Genomic DNA, 20,967 nt, shown 5'->3' on the forward strand with positions numbered 1-20,967 from the left:
TTTGGCCTGGCGCCAAAAAAATCAGATCCTGGATCTTGAGGCAGACAAAGCAGAAATCCTATCACAGGATCCGGGGGGGGGGGGGGGGGGAGGGCGGGGGGCTTTGTTATAGGCTATAGCAGGAAGCCAGACAGAACAAGTTCCTGTCTGCAGAAACTTTATTTATTTTTTAAAGATTTTATTTACCTGACAGAGACACAGCGAGAGAGGGAACACAAGCAGGGGGAGTGGGAGAGGGAGAAGCAGGCTTCCCGCCGAGCAGGGAGCCCGATGCGGGGCTCGATCCCAGGACCCTGGGATCATGACCTGAGCTGAAGGCAGACTGAAGCCTAACAATTGAGCCACCCAGGCGCCCAAAACTTTACTTTTCCTTCCTAGCAGATAGCATCAGGCAGTGAGAAGAAGTTATTAGGCTTGAAGGAGAAAACGATTTGCCCAAATATGAAGCCATTAGATGATGGACCGATGGACCTCATCTCACCTAAGGATCTAGGTTTTGAGGCCATTTCACTTTTTTCTTCCTACGAGGTAGACACATGTAGCTGCCCAACCCCCGCATGGCTTTTGGAGGAGGGGGACAGTAGAAGCACATCTCTGGTGCCGAGACCTCAGGGCCTGCCTCACTGAAGCCACTGTTTATTGTAGATCCTGAGCTTGAAGAGGCGGCCACAGACGGTCCTCCCCCCGCGCTTCCTGTAGCACTCCCGCTGCCTTGCACCCCATCCTCTGTCCCCTGTCGGAACGGGGAGGGATGTGTTTCTCAGGAGTACCTCTGCGATGGCAAGCCGGACTGTCAGGATGGCTCGGATGAAGGGGACTGTTCCCGGTTCTGCAACAGACCAGGTCTGTCTCTGTGCCAGGAATGCTGATTCAGCTTTGGGCACGTGGCGTGAATGACCAGCGTTGATCGCAATCACCCTTGCTTCCCCTAGGTGAATTGTCGTAGCTAAAGGTCCCAGTCTGTCAGATTACAGACTCTGCTAGTATCCGTGTTATCACAGTGAAGTCAGATGTTTTACCAGGTGTAATTTTTAACTATCGCTTCCTTGCCTCCTCAAATTTGCTTAAGTGTTCCAATATTTGCCTCTATGAAGGCTGAGCCATAAACTGACCTGAATGGACCACTTAGAACAGATTTGGCAGTGTTTTTCAACAAGTTGTTAAAGTCACCAAACCAATATGAGCCCTTATTACTTGAACAAAACCTCGTTTGGCTCGCTAATTTAATTGACCTGAGCACTTTATTAAAGCTTGTTTATGGATTAGATAAGCTATGGAGCTTGAACAGTTAGGATGCAGTCCACCTACCCCTCAACCTCCAGGATGAGGGTGAGTTAATCTAACTTTAAACCTTCAGTAGGACCGAGTAGATGGCACGAGCCCTTGGTCCTTTCCACTTAAGGGGTCTTCCAGTGTCTGAACAGAAACCAGTGCATCGAGGAGAAATACCACTGCGACGGGGCTCAGCAGTGCTCGGGTGGGTCTGACGAGCTGGGCTGCTGGAAGCCCACTGAAGATTGTTCTTTACGTTGTGACAACAAGACCCGCTGTATCCCCAAGCACTGGCTGTGTGACGGCAATGCAGACTGTTCTGACAAGAGAGATGAACAAGGATGCGGTAAGTACCGTGCAACTCATTTGTGGTAGGTTATGTTCTCCGGAGTTGCCACCAGCCCTGGATGAACAGATATCACATCATTGCTCATAGGAAAAATGTAAGGTGAGGTTTCCGAGAATCTGTCGTGATAATATTTTTGTCAACTAATCAACATATAATCTTGTTTTAGGTGTATTGCTGTTTAAAGACCACTTGATATACGTATTGTTGACTCATTAACATTGAAGTCACAGCCAACAGCATTATAATTCCTGCCCGAACAAAGCTTAACACATGTATTTGCTCTGTAAGGCAGCTCACAGACATCTCACGCTAGGAACGCGAGACTGCGTTTTCGCACTACCCTTGGGGGCCCTTTTCAACAGCAGAATCCCCCTAAAGTACAACATGGGAAGTATGGCTCTAAATAGACCACAGAAAGGACACTTGTTTGCAGTGTCCTGAACTGAAACGAGAAGGCAGAGCGTTGCCTTGTTCCACCTCAACTGGAAACATGCGCTAGGCAACGCAAGTGTTTTTGCTACTTTGTGTATGCTTATCTTCAAATGACCATGAAAGTGTGGGAGCATGGATTTGGGGGGAGGGTTACGAATTTTGGCAAGTAGGTGAATGTGCAAATAATGAATCTGCAGATAACGAAGATGGACTGTACTTACCACGAAGTTAGCAGACTAGGATGAAAGGGTCTGAGTTGGAGGGATGTTGGAAATCATGGTACAACGCTTCCCTCTCTGTAACGAGATTCCCATTAGTGGAAAACCAGTCTACTTGACACAATGTTTCTTGAGCTCGAATCGACCATCTTGAAGATTTTAATTTTGATCCTAGGTCTTCTCATGCGGTGGGCTGTCCTTATTTTAAGATGTGATTGCTTTCCCCTCTTGTCGATGGGATACTCAGTCTTTCTTTTTAGTCTTCCCAGTGACCTGTTTCAAGAGCCTTAATCACATTGTAAGAATAGGGTAGAAGAGAGAATTTGGAGAGTTGAAGTGGGCAGAGGAGGAGGCTGGGGAGGTACCATGATAGGATTGCGTACAGAGGTCACTGGGTAGCCAGACCATTATCAGTGCACTCGGACTTACGAGAAGAACAGCAGGAGGAGAGGCAGGAAGGAACCCCAAGTATAATTTACTTTTCAATGCATATTTATGGTTTTGCCTAGGACCTGAGCTTTTTTTTCTTGAGCCCAGTCAAGCAACTTCTGTCTGTAGGAACTGAGCCCAAGAACAAAACATGTAGGGTATGCTGGTTGTCATGAGAGGCATGACATCTCCTCATGGATGTTGTCAAGGTCCTGAGAGGAGCCCTACTCCTCACCCTACCCCAGTGTCCCTCATGTGTCCCCTGCCTGTCCCCCCACCCTCATTCTCCAAGACGGGGTTTTTCTGGGCTAGCTTAGTAGGCCTTTTCTGGCCTAACACTATTCAAACCACCTTTGAGGGCTGGGGTTTAGTTCCCCGGGTGACAGCAGAAGACTGGAGAGTCTTCACAACGCTTCACATGCCTTCAGATGGCTTCCACATCTGGCTGAGTTCTTACCTAAAGCTCTGTTTTCCAGTTCAGGCAGAATGCAGAGCCCCAGAATTTCGATGCCAGAACGGCCAGCGCATCTCGAGCTCTCTGCGCTGCGATGGGAACCAAGACTGCGTGGACCACTCTGATGGGACAGCTGTCCTGGGACCTGGCCACTGCGGCGCCCGTTGGGGGAGGTGAAGTGCCGGGGGAGGGAAGAATGCATGCCCGCCGCATGGCTCTGTGACCGGGACTTCAATTGTGAGGATGGGACCGACGAGCAGGTAGCGCACCCTTCTTCAGAAAAATTGATTTCTCCTCACAACTGCAACGCTTGCCTTCCTTATAGAAAATGTGAGAAAACCCAAGAACAGAGAAGGCTCTCATCCCTACTGCCCAGAAAACCACTCGTCACAACAACAAAGTGTCCAGAGTGAGAAGAGCTCTTGTCGAAAGACAAACATTTAAGAGGTTTTTATTGTAGGTTTGCAAGTGTTAGGTCTTCATGGCCGTGGTGTAAATGTCCCCCCAGAGATCTGCTCCGAAGCTCTGCTTCCCCATCACTGAGAAGTGCACTGACCCTGCCACGTTGTGGGACATGCAGCCTGGCTTGAATCCTGCTGCTTGCGTTTGACCTGAAGAAAGTACTAACTCCCTCATGTTCTACTTCCTCATCTGTCAAATGGGTAGGAGATAGGCCTCGTGGTGCCTGAGGGGTTGAGAATGCATCTAAAGTTTCGGGGCTATTAGCAGGGGCACAGATGTCCCCTCCCTCCTCTAGTACATCCTGCCCCAGAGCCGAGTGTCCAAGTCAGGAGAGGTGCGAAGGATGCCGTAATGTTTAATGTGCTAGGGGTGGTTTTGAACTGGCAAAGGAATCCTTTTTTTTTTTTTTTAAGATTTTATTTATTTATTTGAGAGAGCGAGAGCGAGCGCATGAGCAGGGGCAGAGGGAGAGGGAGAGGCAGAGGGAGAAGCAGGGAGCCTGATGCGGGACTCGATCCCAGGACCCTGGGATCATGATCTGAGCTGAATGCAGACGCTTCACCGACTGAGCCACCCAGGCGCCCCCAAATGGCAAAGGAATTCTAAAGGAAGGTTCCAAGAGCACATTCTTATGCTTAGATTTCTCAAATGAAGATGTCCTGGTTTGACAAAATAAGACCTTTCTTTTCACTTCACAGCCAGGTTCGCTTTACCTAGACCTCCTCACCTAAACTCTGGCTGCTGAAAACGTTTTTCTGAGTCTTGGGGCTTCCTCTGGCCTCGTTGCAGGAGGGACTCTAGTGTTGTCTTGTAAGCCAGGCTCGTTCTCCCTCCGAGAACCCCATCCTGGGCTCTGAGTGCAGGTGTCGCTGACCGAGTCACTGTCCCCTCAGGACTGTGACCCGGAGGAGCTTCGCTGTGGCCCCAGGCAGTGGGCCTGTGCCGGCGGAGAGCAGTGTGTGCCTGGCGTGTGGCGCTGTGACGGGCAGAGAGACTGTGAGGATGGCAGCGACGAAGCTGGGTGTAAGCGCGGGGGCACCCCCTGAGGGGAGGGGGCTCCCAGGGGCACCGGCTGCTTGCTTCCTCTAGGCCTGAGAAGCCAGCTTAGCCAGCAAGTGCCACGGGCCCTGACATCCATTCCCTGACCAGGATGGAGGTGTCTTGACTGTACATCCTTGCCGCGGGAGGGATGTTCAGGGCGGTGGGGAGCAGACTCTCAAGTAGAAAGTTATCCTCTCTAGGCCCCCCCAGGAAGTGCCAGAGCTCTGAGTTCCAGTGCCGCTCCCACGGCTGCCTCGCCCTCCGCCCGGTGTGTGACGGGAAGGAGGACTATGCCGACGGCTCCGATGAAGGTGGAACGTGCTCGCCGTCGGCATGCCACCGAGCGCGGTGTCCCCACGCCTGCTACCAGTCCCCGCACGGGCCGGTGAGTTCATGCAGCTGTGCTCACCAGCAGCTGTCAACTTGGTTTAGTGACGGGCGCAACCTCGTCAGTCAGGCTGGCCCCCACTGCTCATGAGGCCCTGAGTCTTATGTGGCTGAGCTGTCCTGATCGGTCCTCCCGTGTCCGCCGAGCCCTTCCTGGCTCCTGCTGAGTCCTGTCAGGTTCCTTCCCTGTGTCGTGTCTCCTGGAGTTTTACCACCTAGCCTCCAGAAACCCTGCTGCTGTGAGCTCCAGGCGACACTTGGGACTAAGCCACATGTTTTTGTGGACGTCTCTTCCGTGTGTGTATTTGGAATGTGACCTGCCCTTAAATCGAGGACTGCCCCATGTTCTGGTCTAGCATTATTAGCTGGCTGAACATCGTGAACTTAACTCTGATGGGCAAGTAGAAGGAAACAGTGTTCTGACGTCTGATCACGGTAACCTCTCCGTTGGCGGGCAGCCCGTTCAGTTCAGTCTCCCTGCCTCATACTGAATCTGCTGGGGTTCTAGGTGTCCTGGGCTGAACTTGGATCCCTTCCTTAACTCAGGACCCACGGTGGTGGCCAGGGTGTGAGGTGTGCGTCAGCGTTGACAAGACTGACGGAATGACGGGATTTTAAGTGAAATTGGTTCTAAGAACTTTTTTTGTTTTGAGCTGCTGAAATCAAGCTCATCGCCATGTGCTTTTAATAGCAAGGTCAGGCCTTTTCATCAAGGTTATGTCTCCGTGTCTTCAGGAAGTCTTAATGTTTTTGAAACCCATTCAGGTATGTGCTTGTGAGCGGGGCTTCGAGCTGGGGAGCAATGGCCAGGTCTGCAAAGATGTGGACGAGTGCGGGAAGCCGGGCAGTCAGCCTTGCAGTCAGACCTGTGTCAACACCCAGGGCTCCTACAGCTGCACGTGTCACCCTGGCTACTCGCTGGAGCCCGATGGCCACACCTGTAAAGCAACAGGTACGCTGGAACCGGGATGTCTCCTAAGACCTGGGTCAGGACCTTCGAAGTCCTGAATCTCCCAGGAATACAAATGTAAACCTTCTTTCTCAAGTCTTAAATGCTCCCGCCTGCTTTCTGTCTGCCGCGCAAGCCTGGCACATTCTCCAGATCCCCTTTTTAAAGGCAGCAGTTCAGATGGAATTAGATCTGAAGGTGTCGACAGATAAGCCAGCATGATGACAGAACCACGACTCTGGCCCCTGTAGCCACAGGTCAGCCTTACCTCAAGTGAGACTAAATGTCAGAAGTCTCGATAAGCCCTTCTTTCCAGCCCACCTACGCTTACATACTTAGTTAGAAATTTTTTTTTCCAGTTTGTGCTACTCATGCCTTTATTCTAAGTATCTTTAAACTGTGGGTATTAGCACAAGCATCACATCGAGGGGAGAACCACCAGCCAGCTGGTGTCCCAGTCCTGGCAGCGAGAAGGCCAAGACTACTTTATTCTCTTATTCCTTAGCCAGGGCTGAGTCCAACATTCAGGCTCCGTAAGGCCACATGCTGAACACAGTTCTTATCTGGCAGGTACTGAACCAATCTTGCTGGTGGCGCTTCAGTTCAACCTCCTCCTCTATGGCTTGAGGAGCTTGAAGGAAGGCATTCTGGCAACTGTAGACAAGAATGTGATGATTGTCTCTATTGACTATGACTTAGTGGGGCAGAAAGTCTTCTGGACTGATCTCGGTGCAGAAAGCATTAAGTGGATAAGTATGGACACAAAGAAGAAGGGGACCGTGGTGAAGGGTGTGTCCCCTGTGCAGGCTTCATCCTGCCCTTATGAATGACACATAACATGAAAAATGGCTGTTAACATTCTAAACATTGGTTCAGTGAAATCTTCTTAACTAAAAGGGACCAAGGCCTGCTAGTGGGCTAGAAATGGAAAGCTGCATTGTTACCTCAGTAGACCACGCGAGTCTTCCAAACTGTCAGCCAGTGGCTGTTGTTTCTAATGGTCATCTTCCTCTACAAATAGAACCTTGGAGGAACTTAAAGATTGCTCTGATGGAGATGTGTATACCAGTTGTAAAATGAATTAACATGGTATTCAAGTCTGATGCCTATGAGCTGAAACCTGGTAAAAGCCATAATGTAACCTAGATCCACATGGTGACTGGTTTCTGCTCTCTCTTCAGGGATAAAGTCAGACTGTATAGCGGTTGACTGCATTGGGAGGAACCTCTACTGGGTGGTTGGGACAGCTGGCCGGATTTTGGCAGTTCAGCTGACCGCTGTGTGGAGAGGAAAATCCGAGCACACGATTGTCCTGGATGACTTGACTCAACCGCGGTCTTTGGCTTTAGATCCCCTAAATGGGTGAGTCTGGGGGTCAAAATGCCAGTCAAGTCTAGTGCTACTTTGGTTGTGTTCCCTCAACACAGAATGAGTAAAAAAAACCTATCTGACTTGACTTTAAAATCTTATGGTGATGTGGGTCAACCATACGTATAGTAATCTTAAAAGCTTCTGATAAAAGTTCTTTATTTCAGTGAGGTGAGATATAGGTGTTCTCACTTGGTGGCCCACCTGTACTTTCTTCTGTGAAAATAATTCTCCATTCAGAGGTATATTTTTTTATGGCTTTAAATGGCAGGAGGAAGGAGAATGGAACTAGGGATAGGATTTATTTTTTTTTTTAAGATTTATTTATTTGAGAGAGAGAGAGAGTGCAAGCAGGGGGAGGGGCAGAGAGAGAATCCTCAAGCAGGCTCCCCACAGAGTGCAGAGCCCGACGCTTGGCTTGATCCCAGGACCCTGGGATCATGACCTGAGCTGAAATCAAGAGTCGGATGCTTAACTGACTGAGCCACCCGGGCGCCCCGGGGCTGTGTTTAATTTACACTAATGTGCTTGGTAGTAGTGGGGGAAATAACTGTGTTGTGGTTGAATCTAGGTTCTTCCCTCCAGAGTCCTTTCTCTCTGGAAAAGCCCGGGAACTTAGAGACAACATTTCCTAGCTGTCAGAGCCAAGCCCTCGTTGGGGTGGCCATGTGTGTGTCAAATGTAAGAACAAGATGGAGCAAAACTTAGGACCGAAAGGTGACCCAGACTGGGTACACTCTCTCTGCTTTTCTCACCTTTTCAATACCTTCAACCCGGAATCTGTTACCATGGTCCTCAGAAAATTGGCAGTAGTTTCTGTGGCATCTAATGGCCTTGACTGCGACCCGTAAGGTCCGAGGTGCACATCTTCCCATAGAACCAGCCTGTTCTCTAGCCCAGGAGAGATTGGTCCAGGAACTACTGGATTCCTTGGCTGCTTATAACTGTCATGATATTTTATCTCCAAGTGATGACTGAACAAGCATCATAAGATTCCAAGGGAAACTCTTTTTACTTCACAATTTCACTTAAGGAATAGACCAAGTTTGAGGAAAAAATAATTGGGCTAGAAATCAGTGGTTTAAGGGATGAATCGATATTGTCTGTCAGGTAATACTTTAAAGCTGACTTTTATCCACACAGGTTAATGTACTGGTCTGAAATCGGAGGAGAACCTCAAATAGAACAAGCTGGGATGGATGGTAGCAGCAGAAAAATCCTCGTCAGTCAAGGTCTTGGCTGGCCAACCAGCATAGCTCTCGACCAGTTGAGCTGGAAGATATTCTGGTCTGATGACAAATTTCACTGTATTGGCTCTGCTAATCTAGATGGTACTGGTGTTCATGTAAGTATTCCTTGGTATTAGGCTGTGTGTGATGTCTTATGCCTTGTATAAAACTCATCCCAGAAACCTCATCATCCCCATTCGAGATGTTGCAGCTAACGCAAATCAAGCGCCCCTTTTCAGTCGCTGTGTTCGAAGATGAAGTCTTCTGGTCTGAGATGAAGACGAGAACAGTACAGCACATGAAGAAGACCACAGGCAAGAACAGAGCTGTCCTCTTCAAGCGTTCCCAACAGCCTCATGGACTCAAGGTCTACTGTGTACTCTTCAAAATATCCCCCCTAATTCTCCCTGAAAAGGCTACATGTATGAGCTTCCCAAGTACAAACTGTAGTGACTGTCTTCCATCATGATTAAAACAAGATTTATTCATTTGCTGTTTGTAAGGATTCAGGAATGCATAGTGACATCCAGCTATGCTCTTGCAGATAATGCACAAAGTGCTCCAGCCCAAGTCTCCTAATCCTTGTCTGGACGCTGGCTGTTCTCACTTGTGCCTTCTGAGCCCGCGATCCAAGGGGAGCTGTCATTGCCCAGTGGGACTCCTGCTGGCGGATGATGGCATCACCTGTGTTCCGCTCGAGGAGTCTGCATTTCTGTTCCTCGTGTTGCCCACAGTTATCATGCAGGTACTGTACCGTAGCCTCACTCACATGTCTGTGCCTGGGCTGTGGTCTGTTTCAGAACTGAATAATTAGAATTCTCCAGGCACAGTGATACATAGTAGGGCCCCTGGCCCTTGGAGTAGTCTTTTTTTTTTAATTTATTTTTTATTTTTAATTACTCCTTTTAATGTAATTGCTACACCCATCGGTCTCAAACTCACAACCCTAAGATCAAGAATTGCATGCTCTGCTGATCAAGCCAGCCAGGCGCTCCCCATCCCCCACCCCCGGAATATTCTTCAAAAACAACTTAAATTTTAGTATTTACTGTGTGCTGGGCGCTATCATGACCAAAATAAAAGGCGCTATGTGCTAAAGACTCCTTGAGAACTAGTATGCCAGAGCTAGGTTAGGGATCTGAGATAGGGTTCATCTAGTGTAGTTGTCCAAGCATCTCACTGATGATAGAGAGTAATTCTAAATCCAAGCAACTCAGCTGGGTTCTAGCTTGGTGAGGGGGAAGTACATTTTATGAGGGAACTTTTCTTAAGTCATAGGAGATACCAACAAACAAGTCACTTCTGACTTCTACCATATAGAGGATTTATCAACTTGGACACTTTAAAATGACAAATGTTGGGGTTGGAGGATTGACTTCAGTTTCAGTAAGATATTACTAGTGGAGTTTCATTTAAAGGGGAGGGCCTTTCATATATGAATGTATCCAAACAACACATTATACACCTTAAACTTAGACAAATGTTATGTCAATTATAGCTTAAACATTTACAAAATAAAGGGGAGGGCATTTAACAAAGGAGTCAATCTTTGAACCACGTGGATTCAAGGACTTTTAAGTGCTTAGTACTCCAGGAAGGGGGAGAAATAATGGCTATCTCTTTTTAGATGACAAATTCAGGTTTTCATACATTCTAAATATTGTAACATTAATGCAAAATCAAGATGAATTATACTAGATTCAGCTGGTGCCATCCACCTAATTTTTTTCCCCATAGATTTATCTGAAAAATCTAGAAGCTTTACTAGGACAACCAGCTTTACCAGAACATAGGATACTTCCCTTTACCAGTGTGAAACAGCTTGCATCCCTGGACTACATAGTCCAGGAAAAGGCTTTCTACCTTTCAGAGTTGGATAATGGTGATATCAGGCTACTGAGTCTCAAAGAATCTGGAAAACTCTCTTGGAGGAAAATCATATCTGTGGAGGGAACAGTGATCGACCTTGCTGTGGACTGGTTGAGTGGAAACATATATTGGATTGACAGTGAGAATCCTCACATCAATGTAGCTTCCTCAAAAGGCCAGGATCCCACTGTCCTGGTCAGTGAAAATCTCTACCGCCCAACCTCTGTTGTGCTGCACCCACCCTCTGCAGTCATGTGCTTTGTGGACCTGGGTGCCCAGGATGATGGTAGGCGTGGGTCCAGCATTGAATGTGCCTCCATGGACGGCAGCAGGAGGAAGGTGCTGTGGCAGAAATCCCAGGTCCCTGAGGGCCTGACCTTTTCGGATTCGGGAACCCGAGTTTACTGGGCTGATACTGGTAAGCAATTATAACACCCCCTAACCGTGAGTCTGAAGGACTTTGACCAGAGTGAAATAGTGACGTTCTGCTTTCTGGTCTTCAGCCATGACTTCAAACAGCTTTTAGGTCTGAGTTTACATATTCTACACCACCTTCCAAACAAACCCAATGATTCCCCATTCTGAGTAGAATGTAATAGCCTGAAGAATCATGCAGGTGTCCCTTTGTGAAGGAATAAAATCGAGAACTTAACAAATGTGCATGAGCAAATCTTTGGTGTATCACTGTTAGAGTAGAGTGAATGAAGAACCGTCCTTCAGAAAACACGTGGTAGACAATGTCCTCCTGGAGGGGAGGCAAGACATGCAAAGAGCTGTAGGATAGAGTGGAGCTGTGCAGGCTAAGTGAAATTAACTGAGCCTCTCTTTCCAGGGAGAGGACTCATAGAGAGTATTCAACAAGATGGCTCTAGATACAGAGTAGACCGCAGAGGAATTGAGGGCCTTACCCTCTTTACATTTGGCCAAGGCATGATGTTCTGGATGACAACTGATGATGGTAGGTCTTATTCAACATCTGATTGTCTTTGTGATCTGAATTTACTCTTGGGTCTCTAAAACGAATCTGCTAATGCCTAGCACTGATCTTTGGCAAGGTCTTTCTTCTGGAAGAATAATTAAGCAACTTCCCTAATCTAACATGTATGTATAACAGGGATTCTATGATTTGGGGAAACTTTGACTTATTTGGTCATTCTTTATCTATGAAGATGCTTAATGCTGTTCTGCCTGAGATTTCTGGCTTTCATCTGAAGCTCTCTGCTTTAGACGTTGTGATGTGGTACAGAGAGAACTGGACCAGGAATTGGAACCAGGTAGTGTAACTGCTCTGTCAGTTAGTAGCTACAACAGCTTACCCGTAAAACGAGGGCAGTACCTGTCTCAGTTGACTCACTACATATAAAAGTACTAGGTGAACTACAGAATATTCTGTACTTGCAGGATATTACTAGTATTTAAAGAGATTTGCCTAAACAACAGTGTCCTAGTATGTTTTTTTCTGGCTGGAGTCTAGATTTGGTGAAACTGGAAAGTGCTATTTAAAATCTCTCTCTTTAATATTTCTAAATGCTGGTCCATTGACCAGTTGGGCTGGCCACATCACAGTTGCAAAAACAAGTTGTCAGATCCTACCCCCAGAGGTGCTAATTTATTAGGTATGTGGTGAGACCTTTGCTAACTGTTTTAAAATCCACTGGTGACACTTATTGCAGAAAGCCATTTGCATATATGTTCTAGAACAATGTTTAAAATCATTACCCATCATTTGCATGGACTACATTTAAGTGTCTCATATCCTAATTATCTATCTTTGCATATCTGGATGTATATGAATGCTCAACATAACTTACACTTGACTTTATTTTGGAGGAAGGCACAGAACTAGTTTTCTTTGTCTTGAAATTTCTTCCCAGAAAAAAAAAATTTAGAAAAACACATGTCTCTTCTGTAAAACTCTTGTTATTCAACTGGAGTTTATGCCGATGGGTGACGGTTTTCATAGGGAGCAATTTTCTTTGCACAGGAAGTTGTCTTAAAATTAAAATTTGCTTTTCTTAAAAGTATTTAAAATTTGCTTTTCTTAATGATTGTTCACTGGCTTTTGTTTCAGCCCAAATCACTAAAGTTTGGTACAGCAAGGCAGAACTTTCAGAAAACCAGTGGTTCCAAATAGACCAGAAGATTGTGGATTTAAAAGTTTATAGTAAACTTAGTCAACAGGGTAAGCAACTTTGCAATGATTACAACAACACTGAAGCCTGCTGAATTTCCCCGTGAAGGGGATCCTCTGTCTCCTGCAATATCTCCTTGAAATGGCTTTGTATTTCCCACCAAATTATTTCTCTGGCAAGTTCTTACAGATCTGCATAACTCTCTTGTCTTTATTCAGTTATATATAGTATAGTTCTGGTATGTAATGAGTCCTGTTACTTTTCTAGGCGACAAAACAGTGGTAAATATTTGGGGCTGGAGTTTGGTATAATTTTAAGTTCTATTGTAGATGGAATTCATCTGTGGTATAATTGAAATCGTCTTTTAGTTCTTCAGTGGAACTAGTCTTTATTCTACTTATTGTCACTTGTATCTACTTGTGATGTTAACTAATCCTTGAAATACCAACTTGGGGGTACTCAGATGTTTTTCTCCAGTGTTTCAGTAGAGTGATGATGGGCTTAGTTAAAGTAGTAATATACAGTCTTTTCCTAGTCAAGATGAACACAAACAATGTGAGCTCAAATGTTAACCACATCTACCACTACCATGGATGTTGAGTATATTGGTCTTAAGCGCCATGTAGAGTATATTGGTCTTAAGTGAATGCTGCTCCATTGCTTTGTTTTGGAAAGCTAAACTTTGTAAACTAGTGTTAGTCATGCTTAAACTTCTGAAGTCTTGGCTTTTCGGAGAGAACCTTCTCAGAATTCTTCAGTGTGATTAATGGTCATCCAAGTGGTGATCATCTGTGGCTTAGTTCTGAGAAGCAGAAGGTGGGTCCTTGCCACTCTTGTGGTAGGTTTTATCTGTGCTGTATACATACCTATTCCACAGTTTCTGGAATATCTCAAAATGAGACCTTACTAGAAGTTAAACCTTGAGATCTGAGCCTTGCAGAGCCACGGTCAGCTATAAATGGCTGACTTACTACCCGGATTCTTAGGGATAACAGACACCACAGCCTTCATGTTTTCATCTAAAGAGAGCTTTATTTCTAAGACCCTTCTAGTTTTGATGTTGGGTGCTTGGTATGAGGGGAAAGGAGAGCTCACAATGGGGTCTTGGACGGGCCAGAGTTCAGCTCAATTTTTATTAAGCTGGTCCCTTGTCTGAACTCCCAGCCTTCTAAAGCCATCCTTACCCATGAAGAAGAATCACCGATCACTTCGTACCTGGTTGACCAAAAGGAGTTAAACTGAAAAGCTATCCACTCTGGAAAAAACATTTGGGTCCTGTAACTCTGATAGCGTATTTGTAGAACATCTGCAAAAGACCCTTCTGAAACCACCTAAATCAATGTGTCTTTTTGGGGGTCGATCCACAGGTAGTAACAGCTGCTCAAAAGACAATGGAGGCTGCCGCCATATGTGTTTACCCAACCCTGAAGGAGTGACTTGTAAATGTCCCAGTGGGCACTACTTGGCTAACATAAGCAAATGTGTTGAAGCTATCCCGTGCTCTGAACCATCCCAGTCCTGTAAGGATGGTCAGAAGTGCATTTCCATGGAGCAAGTTTGTGATGGTCATGCTGACTGGATGGATGGATCCGATGAGCTGAGCTGTGAGTAATTCCTATCTGGGAGCCCACTGTTCATCACCATACATGACATACTTTGAATATTTAATGAAATAATTCTTAATATCTCAATCTAATTCTTAATATCTAGTTCTATAGTATTCCTGAAGCTTTTATGCTCTCAATCATTGCCTTTTATTACTGGCATTTTTAAACTGAACAACATAAAACATCTAACTATGGGCAATTGGCTATAGATTACGTGGACGCCTTCTGGAAAGCTAATGAGCTCTCTGATTCAGTTTTAGAATGGGCAATATGATAGCTCCAAAGTGCTCAACAGTTTGTATGTTGTCTGAAATAGCACTTATTTAACAAGATTTGATTCTGTCCATTTAAATTGATCACATAGTGAGCATAGCCCAGGAGGAGGAGGTGGGGTTAATGATTTAACCTGTCTTGGCTCGGTTCCCCCTTTTAATATAGAAATAGCACTTTCTAGGGGCGCCTTGGGTGGCTCAGTTATTAAGCATCTGCCTTCGGCTCAGATCACGATCCCAGGGTCCTGGGATCGAGTCCCACATCGGGCTCCCTGCTCGGAGGGAAGCCTGCCTCTCCCTCTCCCACTCCCTCTGCTTATGTTCCTCTTGCTCTCGCTATCTCTCTCTGTCAAATAAATAAATAAAATCTTAAAAAAAAAAGAAATAGCACTTTCTAACTCAAAGAGTTACGGAATACAAGAGAGTGTGAATAAAGCTGCCATATTAGCACATACCATTGTCAAGTGACTTCCTACATGCTGGCTAGTAGATGGTTGTTACAGAAATGCTGCTGCCGAATACCGCCTTCATGGAAGGGTGTTGTCATGGCCAGTCAGCTGAGCAACTGTGATATCCAATTCTGTGGTAGTCACTATCCTCAAATTCTACACCACTCCAGGGGTAGCCAAGTCATGTAAGCCGTGGAATTGAAGAAACCGTGGGCTCAGCCCCGAGACTTGTCATAACTAATAAGGAAACAAACTGGAAAAGGAATCTTACAGTGAGGAGTGCTTACCGACTTCTCAACTTAAATCCTCATCCTCCTCAAAGCTGAGGAGTTGGAATACGAGTTGTTCCCCCTAATGACTTCATCTTAAATAGAAAAGCTAACAGATTTTGATTCCCAGAATTGATTCTCGTGAATGAGGGTGGTTTTCTCAAAAGCCCCATGTTACAGTGACTCTAGGAGGCAGGTCAGTGAGTGAGGAATGGATCGCCGTCCCGATCTGGTTTTAGAACTAAACCGGAAGCCTAACCCACCCTCACATGCCCTCCCATCCTGATGACCAGGGGTTGGCTCTACTCCTCAATAAGTATTTCACGCTCACTTGTACATTAAACTTTTTCTGGGGGGATGGTACTGAGCATATAAAGCTAGACTGCCTTCCTCTGTATATACCCAACTGTCAAGGACCCCAAACTGCCCAGGAGAAGAAATGCTCCTGTAACACCGGCTTGAGGCAGAGGCAGCGGGTGGTTTTATTGGTAACACTGCTGCCTTCCCTCTCCGTAGTTTGGTCTTTGGTATTTCCGTATGGAACGATGCTCGTGCCAACAATGATGGGGGATAGGGTACAATGTCTTACACGCAAACCTAACTTTCAGATTGTCGGTTAGAAGCATCTTGTTGCCTACTCCCTCCCGCCCACTACTGCCACCAAATCTGGTCCAAGATTTGCAGCTGGTAGATCTTGTGAAACCAACAGTTTACTTGAACTAAAAAAAAAAAAAAAAAATTATATTTACAGATAAACATACATCTCAAAAATCTTTCTAGATATTTACCACTTAGACCTACCATACTATGCTTTATAGAAGAAACTATTTTGGTAGCTGAGGGAATCTGCCATGGCTAAAACTGGGCATACCATCGTTTAAAAATAGAGTGGTATGATAGACTGGTCCCCAAACCAAACATTTTAAGTGCCTTAGGATATGCAGGGATTTTTTTTTATATGTTTTTAATAGTTTTATGGTTGGCCAAAAGGTAATGGTAATGCTTTGATGATTTCATAAATTCAAACTTATCTGGTTGTCTTCTAGAGTTCTTGTTCTTCCGAAATCCTTTTTAACTGACAAATATGTGTATATACACGCACTCATACCTGTTTTTGTAGGTACCTATCCAGATAAAACCCATTCAACACCAACATCTAAAAATGCAGAGGCTGGAAAAAGGTTGACTCCAAAAACTGCCCTACCTCTCCAAGCTACCAAGTCCACCAAGGCTAGATATCCAGGTCCAGAAGGGATGAGTTATCCTGTCAGAAAAACACTAATCCCTCCAATTCCTGCTAGAGAAAGCAAGACCCCAGAAACCAAGGAAAAAGGCGAGCTTGTGCAGCCCAAGGACTCACAGAGGGCAAAACATCTGCCCTGTAGCACGGACTTCTGTAATGGTAGGGGAATCTGCACAATGGTAGGCGAGCTGAGGAAGTGCCGCTGTCTGATGGAATATGGCGGGGAGTTCTGTGAAGAGCCAGCGCATGGACCTGCCCCTGGCTACGTCGCCCTCAGCTTAACCATGGTCTCTCCAGTTGTGCTAGTCCCTCCGGGAGCATTTGTCTGTTTCAGAAGGGAGCACAAATTAAAAAGGTGAGCAGCTCTTAATGTCCTCATGGGAGAGTTCATTTCAAAGAAGGCTTATAGGATTAGTGGGGGTAGAGGTATGACTCTTCCCCTAAGAGCTTGTCCTCTGAGGAAAGATTTAGGGGATGAAGCAGATGACCCGGAGAGACAACAGAGGCCACCTCTTTGAGCCCCGGGGCAAATGCCATTGTAAGGGATAGGAGGCCTTCGTGCAGGTAAAATCTGCCCCAGCAGCAGTCACTGGCTCAATTGCAGGGATGAAGTGAGGAGATTCTTTACCAACGAGGCAGAGTTCGTGCCAATGACTGGAGAAAAAAATTCAGAGATGGGTTAGTTTGCCGGGGCTGCTATAACAAACACCACAGACTGGGTTTCTTAAACAACGGATTTATTTTCTTCGTTCTGGATGCTGGAAGTCTGAGATCAGTGTGTCTGTGGGATTGGTTTCTCCTTGAATTATAGATGCAGACTTCTCCCTGTGCCTTCACATGGTCTTCCCTCTGTACATGTCTATGTCCTAATCTCCTCTTAGAAGGACACCAGTCATATTGGATTCGGGCCCAAACTGATGAACTCATTTTAACATAAATACCTCTTTAAAGACTCTATCTCCAAAAACGGTTGGTTACACTCTGAGGTACTCGGGCGTAGGACTTCAACATACTAATTTGGAGGGGATACAACTCAGCCCATAGCGGGAGGGGAAATGAACTCGGGAAAGATTTAAAGCAAACACATTAAGTTTTGCCTGGGAGCAAGAGAGATTAAAGAAACAAACAAGAATAACAAAATGCTGGCTTAGAGTAGGAATGATGACAAAAGTGGCTTTAGTATAAGAAGTTATAGTAACTGAAGACACTGATTAGGTTACACATGCTGGTTAGGGTCCACGCATATGCTGAGAAGGGACATTAAGCAGCCTATGTATCAAGAAATATAAGGAAAGTTTGAAAAGTTACATCTCTGTCCAGCACTCACAGACTGAAGAAAAAGGCAAGGAGAAATGGTGTACCTTTGCCTAAGGTAACCCTGGTTAATAGATTACTAATGTTAAGACTGACTGAAATGCTACCCATGGGGTTTTGATGGTCGCCTCAGGTCTTTCCACCACATTAACACGCTTTCTTAGCTCACCTGCGTCCAATCGCCACTAACTTGTCCTTGGATTCTGTGCTGCCTGACCCCAATTAGTAGAGTCCCCCAGTTGAGAAGATGTATTATTTTGGAAGTGAATGCCTACTAACAAATCATAATTGACACAAGTATCACCCATTCTAGGTCATTTGATTTCATTCAAAAGACAGAAAATTCCCATAACAATAGCCTTTGATAGGGGTTGAGCTGGCCCTTTCCAACCATCGACCCATCCCAGCTTCAATCTCAAGGAAACACTCTTTTCTTTCTTTCTTTCTTTTTTTTGGAAAACTTTTTTTGACTCTGTTTCTTTGATTCTTAGAAATAGTGCAGCAGCGTCAAAAAATTCGACCCGCCATAAAGAAAACGGTCAAGAAGAGGAGAATCTAATGAATAGTGAGATTTTGTCAACGAAGCCTATGATGAGCAGGTATGCCTGGGAAGTGTCTTTGAGGAAAACAGATTGTGAGATACAGCTAAAGAATGCCCCTTCTGAAAAATTTGCGCTGGGTGAAAGTAGGCAGTGTTAACTTACAGAGCTTTTTGTAATGGGTGGATGATGCTATTATGTGTATCAAATGAATGTTCAGCAACTTGTTTATCTTTAGACTCTGTTCAATCTCTAGTTCAAACCAAAGTGAAATGCACATGAAATAGTAATCAAGACATTCAGCTTTTGGTGAACTTCCACAAGGGGCTCAGTCCTATGGTGGGGTGGGATGTTATTAGGGTTAGTTGGAGTTACCCCTAAAATTATGTCCCCCTGTGATCTCTCCTAACCTCTCTGTCACTCGACCACCTCTGTGTTTTGCTTTGTTTTAATGTAGTGTGTATTCAGGGGCATCTGACTGGCTCAGTCAGTAGAGCATGTGACTCCTGATCTCAGGGTCATGAGTTCAAGCCCCACACTGGGCATAGAGCTTATTTAAAAAAAAAATAAATCAATAAATAAGAATCAAAAAAAAATATATATATATATTAAGGGGTGCCTGGCTGGCTCAGTCAGTGGAGCATGTGACTCTTGATCTAGAGTTTGTGAGTTCATGTCCCATGATGTTGTGTATAGAAATTACTTAAAAATAAAATCTTTAAAAACCCAAACCAGGAAAACTATCGTAGTGTATATTCTCTAACTTGAAGTCTCTTTTCCTACAGGAATTGTTAACTTTACAAAGTGACTAACCTGATAAAAAAGGAGCTGAAACATCTCAATAAAAATTGTTTAGATGTTGCACTGTGTACTGTTTTAACGTCTGTAACTATGTGCTAAAATGGTAACTTATCAAAATAACTGCTTTTTAAATTGGAGGAGGTCATCCGGGTTTGTTGGGGGGTGCTGGAGGACTGAATAGTCACAGACAGGGTCCAATTTCAGTACAGGCTTTGTGTGATTTAGGTTAGGGTTCACCTGCAGGAACTGTCGAATCCCAGCGTGCCTGGCCCATTGCTAGTCAGAGGTTCTGGATTTGAATCTTGGCTCTGTCACTAACTTTGAGGTGTACTTAATTGCTCTGAACCAGCTTCTTCATCTTACAGAAGGGAATGATCTCTCTTAAATCTTTACCTCTCAGGTAAAGGTCAAGTTTCTGCAGTGTAGCCAGTGTTCAAGTATTAGTTCTTTATCACTCCCTCACAGATACGTTTTATTACAAAGTTAGTATTCGCTTTTGTTGGAACTTTATAAAAACTGTTTTTCTTACACTCTCACTTGATTCTAAAACTAAGCACAGTTGACCTTGAACAACACAGGTTTGAACTGCACGGGTCCACGTATGTGCAGGTTGTTTCAATCAGTACGTACAATACTGTGAGTGTATTTTCTCATGATTTTCTTAGTAATATTTTCTTTTCTCTAGCTTACTTTATTGTCAGAATATAGCATATAATACATATACAAAATATGTGTCCATCGACTGTCATGGGTAAGGCTTCTGGTCAACAGTAGGCTGTTAAGTTTTGGGGGAGTCAAATTATATGTGGATTTTCTACTGCAGTGGGTGGGTCCCCACCCATCTGCCCAAGGATCAACTGTACAAGTGAATCCACTTTACTGATATAGAAACTCAGACAAGTGATTTGTTTAAGACTTAAAGTGGGTAGACACTGGGAGCCTTAACATAGTGTTGCAGGTATGGACTGAGGTTCATCTTAATGAGCTCTTGCCTGCTGGGGAAACACTCGGATGCTACTTAGATCCCAGACTCCCTTTGACCCTCCAGATGACATCTTATTTCACATTCTTTTTTTTTTTTTTTAAAGATTTTATTTATTTATTTGAGAGAAAGAATGAGAGAGAGAGAGCACATGAGAGGGGAGAGGGTCAGAGGGAGAAGCAGACTCCCTGCCGAGCAGGGAGCCCGATGCGGGACTCGATTCCGGGACTCCAGGATCATGACCTGAGCCGAAGGCAGTGGCTTAACCAACTGAGCCACCCAGGCGCCCATCTTATTTCACATTCTTATGTAAGGAATCAAGGGCACTGAATTTGTGTTGGGAGATGGGTGACAGGAGTGTTGTCTAAAATTCAATAGCAACCTTGAGCAAATCACTTAATCATGAAACTGTTTCCCCGATGATAACAAGGGGACAACAGAACCTACATCAGGCCAATGGATCATCGTTTGAAAATACAAAAATGCCTGTGCACTCCTTTGGGCATGGGACCAGAGGCTGAGAACCTAAGTCCAAATTGTAAGCACGACTTGACTTGGAAGTCTTTTCTTGCTTGGATTTTTTTCTAGAGTCTTCATAGTTTCTTGCAGAATGCATTTGTGTAGGCTACCAGGCATAAAGAGAAATCCTAAGCTTATTACTGTGGGTATGGCACATAAAATCCACTGTGCCTTGCAGTCAAGTATAAAAATTCTCAAGCACAGATCAACGTGACCGGAAAAACAAATGCTGGCGGCTCCGGCCTTCCTGAGGCTGGGAGACACACGCAGCCGGAGTTCAGTTTCCTCCAGCGCTTAGCTGTGTTTGAGGGAAACCCTTTCAGCACCGAAGCGCCCGAGACCCTTCTCCGCCACGGAGGGACTCTGGTTTCTCTTGCCACC

General features: G+C 45.2%; 3 protein-coding genes across 6 annotated transcripts in view; all 3 read left to right on the top strand.

The window, feature by feature from the left end:
• The window catches only part of LOC113924125 (low-density lipoprotein receptor-related protein 4-like), a 20,282-nt gene extending 16,918 nt beyond the window's left edge, over window positions 1-3,364 (top strand). The window contains exons 12-14 of the mRNA XM_035725668.1: window positions 646-843; window positions 1,403-1,618; window positions 3,177-3,364. Coding sequence (XP_035581561.1) covers window positions 646-843; window positions 1,403-1,618; window positions 3,177-3,331 — 569 coding nt within the window. The 3' untranslated portion in view covers window positions 3,332-3,364. The remainder of the gene's footprint in view (window positions 1-645; window positions 844-1,402; window positions 1,619-3,176) is intronic.
• LOC113924127 (vitellogenin receptor-like) lies at window positions 3,355-8,753 on the top strand. Of its 2 annotated transcripts, XM_027597439.2 has the most exons (6): window positions 3,355-3,414; window positions 4,510-4,639; window positions 4,858-5,042; window positions 5,810-5,996; window positions 7,175-7,355; window positions 8,505-8,753. In XM_027597439.2, exons 1-6 carry the CDS (start codon window positions 3,355-3,357, stop codon window positions 8,725-8,727), a joined length of 966 nt encoding a protein of 321 aa, XP_027453240.1. In that variant the 3' UTR covers window positions 8,728-8,753. The 2 variants fall into 2 exon arrangements, with proteins under 2 accessions (XP_027453240.1, XP_027453242.1); XM_027597441.1 differs by lacking the exon at window positions 7,175-7,355 and having other exon boundaries at window positions 8,505-8,581.
• LOC113924126 (putative vitellogenin receptor) lies at window positions 8,567-19,146 on the top strand. 3 transcript variants are annotated; one of them, XM_027597437.1, is made up of 9 exons: window positions 8,567-8,706; window positions 8,830-8,957; window positions 9,135-9,335; window positions 10,328-10,877; window positions 11,292-11,417; window positions 12,531-12,641; window positions 13,959-14,195; window positions 16,309-16,786; window positions 18,237-18,731. In XM_027597437.1, exons 2-9 carry the CDS (start codon window positions 8,865-8,867, stop codon window positions 18,442-18,444), a joined length of 2,004 nt encoding a protein of 667 aa, XP_027453238.1. In that variant the 5' UTR covers window positions 8,567-8,706; window positions 8,830-8,864; the 3' UTR covers window positions 18,445-18,731. The 3 variants fall into 3 exon arrangements, with proteins under 3 accessions (XP_027453238.1, XP_027453239.2, XP_027453237.2); XM_027597438.2 differs by lacking the exon at window positions 8,567-8,706 and adding an exon at window positions 19,070-19,146 and having other exon boundaries at window positions 8,741-8,957; window positions 18,237-18,344; XM_027597436.2 differs by lacking the exon at window positions 8,567-8,706 and having other exon boundaries at window positions 8,741-8,957.
• The last annotated feature ends 1,821 nt before the right edge of the window (window positions 19,147-20,967 follow it).

The sequence above is a fragment of the Zalophus californianus genome, chromosome 2, assembly GCF_009762305.2.
Source record: "Zalophus californianus isolate mZalCal1 chromosome 2, mZalCal1.pri.v2, whole genome shotgun sequence".
NCBI lineage: Eukaryota > Metazoa > Chordata > Mammalia > Carnivora > Otariidae > Zalophus > Zalophus californianus.